The sequence below is a fragment of the Neolamprologus multifasciatus genome, chromosome 10 (genome assembly GCF_963576455.1).
Source record: "Neolamprologus multifasciatus chromosome 10, fNeoMul1.2, whole genome shotgun sequence".
NCBI lineage: Eukaryota > Metazoa > Chordata > Actinopteri > Cichliformes > Cichlidae > Neolamprologus > Neolamprologus multifasciatus.
The window spans coordinates 1566564-1580236 of NC_140448.1; the positions used below are offsets into that span (position 1 = coordinate 1566564).

Sequence of the window (13673 nt, forward strand, 5' to 3'; positions counted from 1 at the left end):
TACCTATCTACCACACTGTTGCTAATCCTACAAAAACATTCATGGCAATTGTAGGTATACTGAAAATAAAAAAAAAATATTCACAAGATAGAGTTTTACTGGCAAGCATGACTCCATTTGTTAGCATCTCTTTCCCAACTGAGTGATGCCTGATGACTCATGTACCCTCCATCAAATTGAAAGACAAATCACTCCTTTCATAAAAACGTAAGGTATTACATGCTGCCACCGATGTAAACTGAAGGAGAGTTATATTTTAAGTCACTTTTATGGTTTGTGGAGTGGTGATGAGCAATCAATGGAAAGTAAAGGCTATGCAGGTTTTGCACAGCCTTTACTTTGCATTGCCTTGCAGCCTTCCCATTTAATTTATATGTATGTATTGATGTATTCATTGGCACTTTATGAAAAGAATTTAAATAATCTCACCTGAATTGAATATAAAACATAATCTCAGCACGTGTTGTTACTGTGTTATCTGTCTCAGCGTAGTGTATTATTATTATTCCTATTACAAATTCTGAAGTAAATTTTTGTTTCTATTTGTGAGGAAAAAATGGTTCATTTAAATCAATGTCTGAAGTAAGTCATAATAGTGAGTCTGCAGGCACAATACCCTAAAGTAGCTCCCATAAATATGGGGTGATCACATGCATTTTTCAACCCTTCAGTGAGATTTGTAGAGACAGGAAGTAAGAATATGCATATATTTCATTACTGCACTGAAAAAAATAATTAGTGGGATAAACATAAAAAAATTATTGTAATCGGTTGCACGCAATTAAGTTATGTTTTGTCAACCTTATTTTTTCATGTTATAACTGCACACAAATTTTTTGTAACATGAACATGATTTTTTCATGTTGTTTGTATCCTTTTCATTCCTGTCAAATATTTATAGAAACTACTTGTTTATCAGACATTAACTGGTTATGTAAAATGTAAAGAGTCCTTTTAAGTTAATTGTATTTGACTACCATGTGTTAGATTGACAAGATCATTTTATGCTTTTTTATATATATATATATATATATATATATATATATATACATACACACACACTGTATGTACTGTATATTTAGCTTTCAATCAAACCACCAAGCAAAACATTTTTTAACAATGACCTGTATTTTTCAAAACAGTATACAATTGGTAGTTGTAACAGCAGTTCAGATTATACATGAGTCATCTGAATGCATCTCTTCCAAAATGTACCAAACACAAACAACTGCTGGATCCTGAATTCAACATTCTAGGGCCTATAAAATGTTAATGCTGAATTTTCTAGGAATACTGGCCCAAAGGTAAAAGGTGAGAATTCCTCGGGTATTTTTTTTTTCTTTTTTTTTAAATGTAAGCAGAAAGTGCAGAAGCAGAAAGTGTGGCACACTCAGCCTCAATGTGATGAGAAATACAAACAAACCAAAAAAAACAAGAAAAAAAACCCACTAGAGTACAAACTATTCCTCAAAAGAGTATGGCTTGAAAAATGAACATTGAATGCTATAGTAATGATGGCCCCAAAGTTAAAAGTGAAAGTTGCTCCTACCAGTAAAAACCTATAAAATTGTGAGAAAAATCAGTTTCACTATATACTGTAATTTTACCAGTGTTGGCAAAAAAGAATCAATGGAACATATTCAGAGAGGTAGACATATTGTTTCCATGTCATAACTGTTCACTCGTACAGTCTGTTCTTGAGAACCTGGGCCTTCTTTGAAAGGCTGTTCCCTTCGAGCTCCATAACCAGTTTCTGGAATACCTCGAAGGTATACTTCAGTTCTGGTGGGTAGGTCAGGTTCAAAGTGTACATTAATCCAAATAGCATAGCAGCTGCTAGGGCACAGTTATCCAAATCCTGCAAGACTCTCTGGCCTTCAAGGACTATCCCAATGTCCTCAGGGCTGTCACTGGCATCTCTTGACTTTATGATGTAGATTCCCATGGTTGTTTCCTCAATAGATTGTTGGATAACTCCTTCATCTGTGGCCTGGAAAATACACATTCCCAAAATTAAATTCAACAGAACACTGGTCATTGCAAAGAAGCAGAATACTGTCAGAGAATGAAGAGGTGTTCAACTATGAACACCTCTTTATTCTCTGAAGAGGTGTTCAGAGAACACGTGGTCCTAATGCATGTAGAAGAAAAAAAAAAGTAAAACACCTAAACATAATATCTTCTCTAACCCATATAGACAATTCTCTGTATCTCTTTCTCCCTTGGTTAAGGTGACGTTCAACCCATTTATTAGTAGATAACTACATTTTGCCATGGTTTAGAAAGGACGCTGAATAAAGCAGTATTTTTACAAAGTGACTGACACAAAACAAGCTTGTCCATTTAGTCTGGTTTTTGGTTATTATGTTAATTTTGTCAAAAGCAATAACCGCGGCGATACTAGCATCTGAACTGTGCTAAACTATGATCCAAAACAAAGACGTTAGCTGGATCCAAGTATTTCATAAATATTTTTTTTATAAACACTTCCAGGCCATACAGTATTTTGTCTAATAAATAAGGTGGCCCCAATATTTATTAAATATGTCCATTAAAAAGTGAAATTGTGGCATGCCAGCATGTAGATAAAACAAGATTTCATAGCTAAATATAGTCTAATCATTTTCAGATATGTCTATTCATTTTAGAATAAAAAAAGACATACAAACTGGGGGCCACCAGTGGTATCCCCCAGTCACCAGCAGATACACCTGTGGCACAATTTTGAAAATCTTAGATCATTTTCAAAATCCGAGAGGTCAAGGTCACTGAGATTCAAAATCTTTTTAGTAGCTGCACCAATGGGATGAATTTGACAATCCTACATGACTTTGTTGTTCAGTTGTCCACGCGTCATTGTGGCAATAAAAGCCTTTTTCAGCCAAGGGTTAGAGATTTTAGATTTTTATGTTTTGGGAGGGGGGGGTTTAGTTCATGAAGCAACCACATTTATTTTCAATAAAAATGACCTTCTATAATAACACTTACCACATGTTCTGTCATTAAATTGCTGGGGTCTTCATTGAGGTACACGCAGAGCCCCTTGATAATACATTCACGCACAAGATCAACATCATCCTGGCAAAGGGTGACAAGCAGCATTTTGTTAAAATTATTATTTTCTCTAAACTGTAGACACAAATTAAAATTCTTTCTTACCTGGGCCATGGGTTCCAGAATATTCTGCAGTCTTCTTCCTATCTGTCCTACTCGCTTTTTGAACACCTTTATAAATTTGTCAGATAGCACATCTATCTGCGAGAGAAATCGGGACTGCAGTGGCATGGTGGTAATGCGCTTAAACTCTGCATTTATCTAAAAAGAGAAGTTGACACATAAAAATACAGTCACGAACTCAAATGTCACATTTACAAAAAGTTATATTTTTTCTCATATTACTTATTTTTAGCTATGCATCCCACTCACTTTTGTGGTGAAATGGACTGATTTTTATATAGTGCTTTTCTACTCTCCCAGAGTACTCAAAGCGCTGTATACAACATGCCGCATTCATCCAATCACATCAATTCACACAAACACTGTCTTCTAAGTTTTTTAGTGCTTCCTAACTACCATTCATACTTTGATGAACGCATCAGAGAGCAATTTGGGGTTAGTATCTCTTGTAGCCGAAGGATACTTGGCATGCAGACTTGAGGAGCCAGGGATCAAATCACTAAGCTTCTGATCAGTAGATGACCTTCTCTACCTCCTGAGCTAAAGCCTACAACAAGAACAATGTCACAGGACACACAGACAACCCTCCATCAGTAGAGCTGAATTTCGACAGGCTTCCAGAGGAAAAAAGTTACACAACTGCTCGAGTTAGAAGTGGCTTATAACCACTGATTGTATATAAAAAGAGAATGATGTCACCACTTGTTAATTTCTATTTTGAAGTCTTAAGCTGTGCGTTTCCACAGTTGCCCTTCCAGCTGTCTTTTTAAATAGCACATCATTAGCACAGTGTAGATCTGCCTATGGAAGAGAGAGACACTGTACCCTCATTAGTTAATCAAAAATCGTTAGCCAATGAGCATACACTAGTCCACTGTCCTTTTCCATATTAATGGGTACAATGAACACCCTGTCATAATGAATATGAAACTAGCAACTTAGACCACAAACACTCAGGAACCATAAACCATGTTTACTGAGGTCAAAGATAAAGTCAGCAGACCTAGAAACCATTTCTATCTTTTATATACAGTGTATGCTTCAGGTGCTACAATCAATAACAAAAAAGTAATACTTAGTTACATAATTTAATTTGATCTTTCTGCAAAATTAAATTTACAGAACGTAAGATAACATATGCAAATCTTCACTAACAAACGAAATAATATTATTACAACATTAACTTTAATACCACTACAGAACAGCACTAGAGAATTGCTCTGAAGTGACAACAATCTGCCTCTCAGCAGGGATAAGCACCAAATATCTGTAAAGAAAAAGTCAATACATTTCAAATAATTATATTGTCACAAAGACCCAGAAAATACAATAAACTTACAATTTCTCTGGCACTAATGACTAGGGATGGGTACCGGTATCCGGTGCCATGATGGCACCGGTTCTGACATAAACGGTAGTAACCAGACCGAAAAGCAGCGCACATTTCGGTGCTTTTTTTCGGTGCTTTTTTTCCTGAGCTGTGATACACTTTCTTCTTCCTTACATTTGTATTGGCGGTTGGCAAACAACTGAAAGGTGCATTACCGCCACCAACTGGTATGGAATGATACACTTTAGATTCTAGCCAATCATTTTAAGTTTCCGAGAATAGTAGGCGGGTCCAGGTACGTACATTCTTTTAGAGCAGAGCTACAGATTAAAAATGTCCAAGGCGAAGCGGTCAAAAGTCTGGCTGTACTTCACAGCAAAAGATGCAAACTCAGCAGCTGCAACAAGTGCTTTAAGCTGATACTGTGATACTGTCAAAGAAGGTAACACCTCAAATCTGATGAAACACCTGGCGACGCATAGTGTTTTTTTTTAAAGCCGAGAAATGCGCCGTATTTGATAGCTTGCTGCGAGACCTCACACCGAGCACATCTACTGCTTGTGGGTTGCCTGTTATCGGACCCGGAATTAGCAACATCCCCCAAAAACCCGAAGAGGAGAGTCCTGGCCCCTAGCCCTGCCAGTGTAGCAGAAATGATGACGGATGATGATGGCAGCAGCAGCCGTTCTTCTCTGCATGAGTAGCTTAATGTTGTTCGTGTGTAATTTACGTTGAGTAGGCTAACCACGTTATTACATTAATGCATGTAAGGTGAACAGCAAACACCATCATAGCTACATGCAGCTGTCTTCTTGTTTGATGGCAGATACTCCCTTCACCCTGGCCAAAAAGGCTAAAATGACCAAAGAAAAAGTGGAAAACAGTTAAACATGAGAGGTTTTTGGACAAAGTTTGTGTTTTTTTTCCATTGTTTAAGCACTGCTTCCAGCCAAGAATGATACCATATATGCCCCATAGCTGCAGAAAAGGCTAACATTGTTATCTTTTTACAAAAAAACAGCTGAACATGAGAGGTTTTTGGAGCACTTTTGTGTTTTCCATTCTTTAAGCACCGGTTTGAGCACCGTTTAAGCACCGGCACCGTTTCAAAAGTACCGGTTTGGCACCGGTATCGGATAAAACCTAAACGATACCCATCCCTACTAATGACTACTGCAGGCCCTTCATACCTGTCCTTTTTTGTAAAACATTTTTACTAACACCAGTTAACTAAATGCACACAAGTTTGTTGGAAAAGATGTTAACACGCATAATACTGTCCTGCAGCTTAAGCTAGCATTATTGTCAGTTAATTTGAGGAATAATTCTTATTTTCCATTATGTTGCTCAACAGCAGTATATACGAAAAACTACCTCGGTAAAAATTCACACATCTGATAGATTTTATCTTCATTTCCCCTCGAAAATTTAGTTTTAAGTTTAATTTACCTCGTAGAGCTCTGCGCCAAACGTAAGCCTCCCACGAAGAGAAGAAATGGCGGACACCACGGTCAATCTTCCCTCGCAGAACACACCCTATAGGGGCGGGGTTTCAACAGAAGACATAACTATTTTCGATTATTTTAATTGACTTATTTTAAAAGACTGAACAGTCTTTTAAAAACAAGTGAAAAGCGTGAGACTGAATTATGTTTAGATCAAAAATATAAATGATTCATGTAGAATATGTGAAGCGCATATTTGCAAATTTAACAACCTCACAATAGCATGAAGCTTACATTAGCTTGAAGCTAGAGGTTGTCATTTTATTTAATTTTATTTTCTGGGCTTACAAACAGGACACGCAACATTTAGATAACTGTTACACTGAATCTTAAGTCTGTATTGAGTGTTCTCGCTGCTGGCTGCAGAAGCTACATCAACCTATCAGTATGTTTATAGCGGCTGTGGCTATGTGCTGGTAATGTCACAGCTGACACACTATCAACAGAGCAGCCATATTAATAATAATAAAAACAGATTTTAGAAGAATAAATTGAACTAAAGCTACAGAAAAGCAAACATCCCATAAATATGACCTTACATGAGCACGAATTTACTTTATTTTGTGGCAGAAGACAGTCGTATCCCTGCCCTATTAGCTTGTTTAATGGTTAAGCCACTGCATTTACCACCACTTAGTACAGACACTAATGCAACTTTGTAATACTCCGTAAATTTAGGCTGAAAAAATATATAAACAATCTTATTTCCCATTATATTTGATTATTACTAATTTATTTATCACATAATTTCGTTTAACATTAGCTAACTGGAGCCTTACGTTGGCCTTTCATGGTTTTTGATAAACAACCCACATACCAGAAAAATAACATTACACCAGTAAAAGTCAACATATCTAAAGGGTCTACACTCTTTCTCACTGGTGTTTTAGCTTTAAATTCTTATTTACCTTCAAGTAAAGAACTCCAGATGGTTTCCAGTTTCCAAAGTGAGAGACAAAAATGGCGGACGGTGCAGGCGATTTTTCCTCCTGAACATTTCCAGGGGGTGGGGCTTCAGGAGAAAATATCACTGCTTTGTTTCTTTCCAACATGATTTAGTCTAATACACTGAACATCCTTAAAGAATATGTGAAAATGAAAAGACTAAATTATGTTGAGATGAGAAATTGAAATTAGTCAAGCTGGATATATGAAATCCTTATATGCAAATTCAACAACCAGCCTATTGCATTTTTTTCAGTGTGTGGTTAAGTAGAATTTTTACAAATACTGTACTTTCTACTCCCTTACAGTTTACATCCAAAACAGGATTGTTACTTCAGGTTTAATGCATTTGAGGGAATTGTTTTTTTCCAACCTCCATGTGCATTGAAACGTCAAACTTCTCTGAGCCTAAATGAAGGTAACAATGGCACATAAAAGTCCTTTTGATGTATAATATATCACCAGTGCTTATCATGTACAAACTGATGAATGAGACAAAAAAATATGGATAATCTATAGCTCCATGCTCTGAAGTTTAAGTGGGCAGGACTATTTTGGTGCAGCATCAAGCTAAATAGTAAATGGTAAAATGGTAAATGGCCTGTATTTGTATAGCGCTTTACTAGTCCCTAAGGACCCCAAAGTGCTTTACATATCCAGTCATCCACCCATTCACACACACATTCACACACTGGTGATGGCAAGCTACATTGTAGCCACAGCCACCCTGGGGCGCACTGACAGAGGCAAGGCTGCCGGACACTGGCGCCACCAGGCCCTCTGACCACCACCAGTAGGCAATGGGTGAAGTGTCTTGCCCAAGGACACAACGACCAAGACTGTCCAAGCTGGGGCTCGAACCGAGGTATTTTCAAATAAATACATTTTCTATCAGCTCAGCAAACGCACATTTGAATTTAAGCTAACAGTGATAAGATTAATTCACTGAATTCCATCTTAACACCAACTGTATACTGTCTAGTATAAAGTTAGTATAAACAGTATAGCCTACTGCCAGTGTAGGGATGTAAAATCCGTCAAGATAGCTTGTAAAAAAAATATTGGGTTAAATCCTCTTAAATTCTTTTGTATATAAATCCACAAACAAAAGTAAACCCCAGAGCAGTGACAGTACAGGTCAATAAGTCAATAAATTCTTTGATTTATTGTTATTATTGGTTTGGTTCTCTTTATTGTTTTCTGCTTTTGTTTTATTTATAGTTTTATTAACCCCGATTCTCTTGTCCCCATGATAGAACAGAGAAAACCGACTCATAGTGTGTTAAAACATTTATATTTCTTTTTATTCAATCATCTTCCGGAAGAGAGAGACCCCTGCACAGCCCACTAGTTGCTAAGCAAAGATAAAGCAAGATGTGTTCCACCTTTACCCTAGAAAATAAATCTATGTGATGTTTGTGTATGTAAGAATGTTATGCATTCATTCACTACACTCCACGCCATCCCTGCAAGTTAAAAGCTGTGCAGTTAAAAGCTAAATGAATTCCAAGCCTTTGGCCTGGCCTATGTTTAAATCATGTGTTTGTAAGTGTGTACGCAGTTTATCCTTCTATGCTCCAAGTCACTTACACAATAGATTGTCTGGACATAACGCCAAACAAAGCTTGAAACCTTTAATAGACTGAGGCTGAGCATCAACTCTTAATGAGCCCAAATATGCAATGTGTGTATAAAATGATTATAAACGCTTATTCTACTAAAATACATCCAACCCAGGTCAGAGATTTTCAATCAGTTAAGCTTAAGCCTATAAGCAATCACTTATGCATAAGTTTTACCGTACTTAAATTATCAATCACCCAACAAGTCATAAAATGATCCTAAAACCCATTATTTCAAATTAAACCTAAAATTCCCCCTTTTGACACCTCTTATGTGTCACAAACTGAAAATGCTTCACCAGGGCTTAGGAAATCAAAAGACAAAAAGGTTCGTCATATTATTTCTCAAAACACCTCAGCGATCCTCCTCTCAGGTATATCTGCTCTGGGCCTGCAAACCTGTGTTTAAGAGATGAAATCAATTTAATCATTATGTCAAATCTTTTCGAACTCCTGGCTCCATCCAGAGCCTGCATCCTTGGAACTTCATAGAAACAAAACTGTGTGTTAACCTGAACTTCACATTTCATACTCAGTTTTCCCCACTTATGATCCAATCTGTGTTATAAGAAAGAAAACTTAAAACAGAACAGTTATCAGTCATGTGTTTCTTCGGTTAATGGTAACATCAGTTATATCAAAAAATGTTTCCCTTTTAGCATTTGGCATTTTCCCAACAATATCATGTAATACCATTATCTAACCCCAGTCAATAAAACAGAAATTTTCTCAAAGCAAACATCAGCAACCCAAAACCAGCATCCCCAGAATTAAGTCTTCCACTCCTCCTGCTTATGGCAAAAGCAAAACAAAGCAAAGCAAAGCATCCCCTTTCTCTTGCTGGCATGGTAATGTTGTCCACATTCATTAATCCTAACCTTGGTCCGGTCACACACATCCACTCACACGCATTCACACGAGATATTGCTGATAGTGGAGACTCCCACGCAAATAATCAGATTCTCCACCGTCAGCAACATGAGCTCATTTATTTGTTTTATTTTATTTTGTTTTTTGTTTTTTAGGAAAAGAGTTCTTTATGCTCTTGGACTAGATTGACTGCAATCCTTTTAGACAGGGACTTACAACCTGATCAAGTTCCCACACGTAGCCTTCTCCTCAGCCAGTTGTAATCTGGAAAAGGTCACCTTATATTTGTTCTCCCGGCAATTTTTACAGCGCTGTTAATTCAATCTTTCAGGCCTGCTTAGAACAAAAATGAGAAAAAGAGAGCTGATTATTAGCTCATCAAAACACAAAACAATATCACCTGACAGGTTTTCTAAGTGCACTGTTACAAAAATAATGGGCCGCCTTAGACATGTCCGTGTTTAATAAAACTCCCTCTATTAAAATAAGAAGAACACCCAAACCTAACCGACCGAATCAACCCATCACAAAAACAACAACCTCAAAAATCTTAAACACAGAAAATTTTGCTTATTAATCTATCCATATGTTGTTGGGATTAGAACATTTGGGGGGAGAGCTTCAGGGCCACAAAAGTTTTGTCCTACTTTTGGCTTAACTAATACTTACATAGTCTGAAATCAGACTTAAATCACTCCCTCTGTTCATTTCCCCACATCATATTTCAGTGGCCTCAGGTTCTTCAGCATCCTGAGACTCTGAGGTCAACTGACATAATTTCACCTGCTCAATACACAGAAAATCTTGTTAAAAGCCACACAGTCACCGTGTCTCTTCCAGTGCAAGCTTCACACAGACAGGAAACCTAAGTTCCTCTTTTTTCTTTTCCAGTCCCCAGTCATTCAACTAATTTGCATACTGAGTCATCTCTCAAGAAGTTGCCGTGACAAGAGAAATGCATGTTTAAACATTACCAACTTATTGAATTATTTTATTTCTTTCTACAGTAATCACTTGTTTTGATCATTCTGTACAAGAGCACTTCTAATTCACTATTCTAAAAACTACTACACACTAAGCGACTTGGACAAGATGATAAACAGACTCACATGCTCAAGATACTGTCTAATCTACATGACCTCTCTTGTATTTCTAAGGTTAATGCATTTTCTGTTTGTGTGTGTGATTTTGTGATTTTGCAGTGTTTCAGACTCCTTCACAATTTTCCCACTTAAACAGTCAGTTTTCTTACTTCACTATCTCACTTCTGATTCTTTCCAAAAATAATTTCACATGTAACAATTTGTGAATGTGTGTTTTCCATTTATTCACGTAATTGTTAGTTCATGTATTTATCTTTCTTTGTCTTTTTCTTTGCGAAGATATAGGATAATATCATTATGTGAAAAACAGAGAGGGTGAGAGACGCGACAGTCAAGTGGAGCGTGCGTCTGTCCTCTCAGTAAGTGAGTGAGACACTAGACAGCGGTGAGGAGGGCTGTGCAAGTGCATCATAAAACACATAAATATGCCTGACACCTGTAAACGAAGCAGCATCTGGCTGCAGTATAAAGACTTTTTTGTCTCAGTCTCAATCTCGGCTCGACTTTGTCTTGACTCGGTCTGTCTTGGTCTTGGTCTTGGTCTTGTCTTGTCTTGGTCTTGGTTTAGGCGGTCTTGACTACAAGTCTACAGCCATGTCGCCATCTCACAGTGTCAAGTCCACGTGTTAGTGTGTGTCTCGTATTTCCTGTTTTATTTTGACATTCTTGTGTGTTGGGGTGTTCAGATTCTTATCTCTCTCATCTCGGTAGGTTTTACCTCTCCAAGTGATCCTGTGTTCCCAATGTGTTTTGACTTCCCTTGTTACCCTTCTGTCTTCTTAACTCCCTTTGTGTTTCCAAGTCCCAGGTTTTTCTATCTTCCAGGTTTCATGTCTAGGGTTTTTAGGTCTTTAGTTTCTATGTACTTGTTTTTTAGTTGCTTCCCAGTTTAGGTTTTGTTGGTTTAGTCTTTGTTTCCAATTTGCTTTGAGGTTCCGCTGCCCGGCCCGCCGGATCTAAGAGGAAGTGGCATCCAGCTGGCACTCTTCACCACAGTCGGAATCCAGGACTTCCTCAGAGCAGTCAGCTGTGGTGAGCGACAAAGACTGTTTTACTCATGCTCCCTCTGAGTTCACGCACCTTCTGGGCCTAGTAACATTAACACTGTTTCTGCCGAGGAAGTATCATCCATTTCCAGGCCTGAAGTGGAAAGACACTTCAGGCCCAGACACTTCACACCGTCTGGTTCTGGCTGTGCATCGCCAGAGGTTCCCACACCATCTGGTTCTGAATCTGCTTTGCTAGAGGTTTGTATACCAGGTAGTTCTGTTCTGCCATTCTAAACCATCTGGTCCAGCTTCGCCTTCACCAGAGGTCGTCGTGCCTGCACGTGCACATCCAACACAGTCTGCATCTACCAAGCCACATCCTGCATGCCCTGCCTGGGTCCTGAAGGTTCCCTTCTTTGTAGCCGTCTTCATCTTCTTAATGTGTTGGCTGAGGATCTTCGCCATCATTGTTGGCCCTCAGAACTGTTTTAGCGTTGCTGCTGGTTCCGCAGCCAGCCCCCAGAGCTGCTACATCTCGTTCATCGCTACTGGACCTGTGGTCAGCCTCCCAGATCTGCTTAGTTTTTGGACCTGGCCTCAAGATCTGTTTTGTTTTTCCCCGTACCCCCAGAACTGTTTTCTCTTGTTGTGGATGCCTTTTTTTTCCTTTTCCCTTTGGTTCAGTTCAGTCTCTTTCTCTCCACTCCTCATCGTCTGCTGGCACAGACTTGACAAAATCTACTGGAGTTCACAACAGAAATTATTGTGAGTAGCCTTACTTTTCTCCATACCCCATACTTTAGTCTATATCTTTTGACTTATTTGTGTTACCCTACTTAGATGAGCTCAGTAGAGGACACTCTGGTCATTCTAATGATATTTCTAATGTTTTTGGGTGGTCTCTTTTAGCTCCAAAGAGACAGGAAATCATAGAAAAAGTTAAACTGAAATTTTTTCTCACTTCTTTGGAGCACTTTTCTACTCTACCTGAGCACTCAAATCGCTTTTTACAACATCCCTTATTCACCCATTCACACTCATTCATACATGGTCTTTTTTCTATGCTTAAGTGCTTTCTATCTCAAATTCACACACATTCCCATTTTGATGGATGCTTCAAAGAGCAACCCAAGGTTATTTAGCATGCTGAGCAGGAGGTAGAGCAATTTGAAGTTACAAGTTGGACAATATGTAAGTCATGCACTGTTCTTCTTGTAATTAATATACGGAATGCACTTGACAGTGATTTTAAGTTTGCACTAAAATAAACCACACAAATTATTTGCCACAAGCAAGACTAAATCTTCTCACCTGCACTAACACAGCTGTTTCTGTTAGACACTGATGATTTCAGCCTAAGTAAAATAAAGCAATCCAGCAATCTATGTGCACTCAAAAATGTAAATTTCTCTGCTGCATCAAGGAGCGGCAATAACTCTGTACAGCAATCAGTGCTGATTGCTGATGGACTCTTGATTTTCCTTGTAATTATGAAGACAGAAGAGTGCGCTTGTCAGTGTGAATATTTCCTGAAAGCTGATAGTCAAATTAAGCCATAAATTTGACAATGTTTTTTTTTCTTTTGAATTCAGAAAATAACTCGCAGTCTTTAATTGTAGTGTGAAGTTGTGGAAGTGTACTCATACACTTAATGTGTACTTTTACACAAAAAAATAATCAAAAGTAATTAAAAGTTACATTATCATAAGTAATGATAGTAGTTATAATCTGATCGCTACTTATCCTTATGCATGATGGATTCTAGTGAAAAAATACAGTAATTCTGTAGTATTCTTATCTAAAAACATATTCTCATACTAAGACAGACAGAAACCTCAGCCAGAACATTTGACGTGGCTGAGGTTTCTGTCTGGGGTGGAGGCTGACAGGAGAAAGACATGCCGCAGCAAAGAGCCAGAGATTAATAGCTAATAATTAAATGCAGAGTTGTTTATGCCCACATTGTATTTCTTCTTTACTCGTTTTTTTTCCCACTTACTCAGTCCATCATGGGAAGCCCTCAGCAGCCTACACCTATTGCTGCATAACTAAGGCAGGATTCAGGGTCACCTGATCCAGCCCTAACTATATGCTTTCTCAAAAAAGCAAATGGAAAGTTTTAAACCTAATCT

The 13673-nt window shown here is 38.0% G+C and overlaps 2 protein-coding genes across 2 annotated transcripts in view; both read right to left on the bottom strand.

Moving 5' to 3' along the window:
- Positions 1-13673, bottom strand: part of opcml (opioid binding protein/cell adhesion molecule-like) — a 401362-nt gene that overhangs the window by 324007 nt on the left and 63682 nt on the right. The window lies entirely within an intron of this gene.
- LOC146509311 (uncharacterized) lies at positions 1365-3679 on the bottom strand. Its single transcript, XM_085173873.1, has 3 exons — positions 3160-3679; positions 2989-3078; positions 1365-1990 (listed from the first exon to the last, which is right to left on the bottom strand). Exons 1-3 carry the CDS (start codon positions 3283-3285, stop codon positions 1679-1681), a joined length of 528 nt encoding a protein of 175 aa, XP_085029999.1. The 5' UTR covers positions 3286-3679; the 3' UTR covers positions 1365-1678.

Bases quoted from the DNA above. Each gene is read 5' to 3' on its own strand.
- LOC146509311 (XM_085173873.1), bottom strand. From the start codon at position 3,285: ATGCCACTGCAGTCCCGATTTCTCTCGCAGATAGATGTGCTATCTGAC. The intron at 3,079-3,159 runs GTAAGAAAGAAT...ACCCTTTGCCAG, and splicing joins TTCTGGAACCCATGGCCCAG to GATGATGTTGATCTTGTGCG. The intron at 1,991-2,988 runs GTAAGTGTTATT...TGTATTTTCCAG, and splicing joins ATTTAATGACAGAACATGTG to GCCACAGATGAAGGAGTTAT.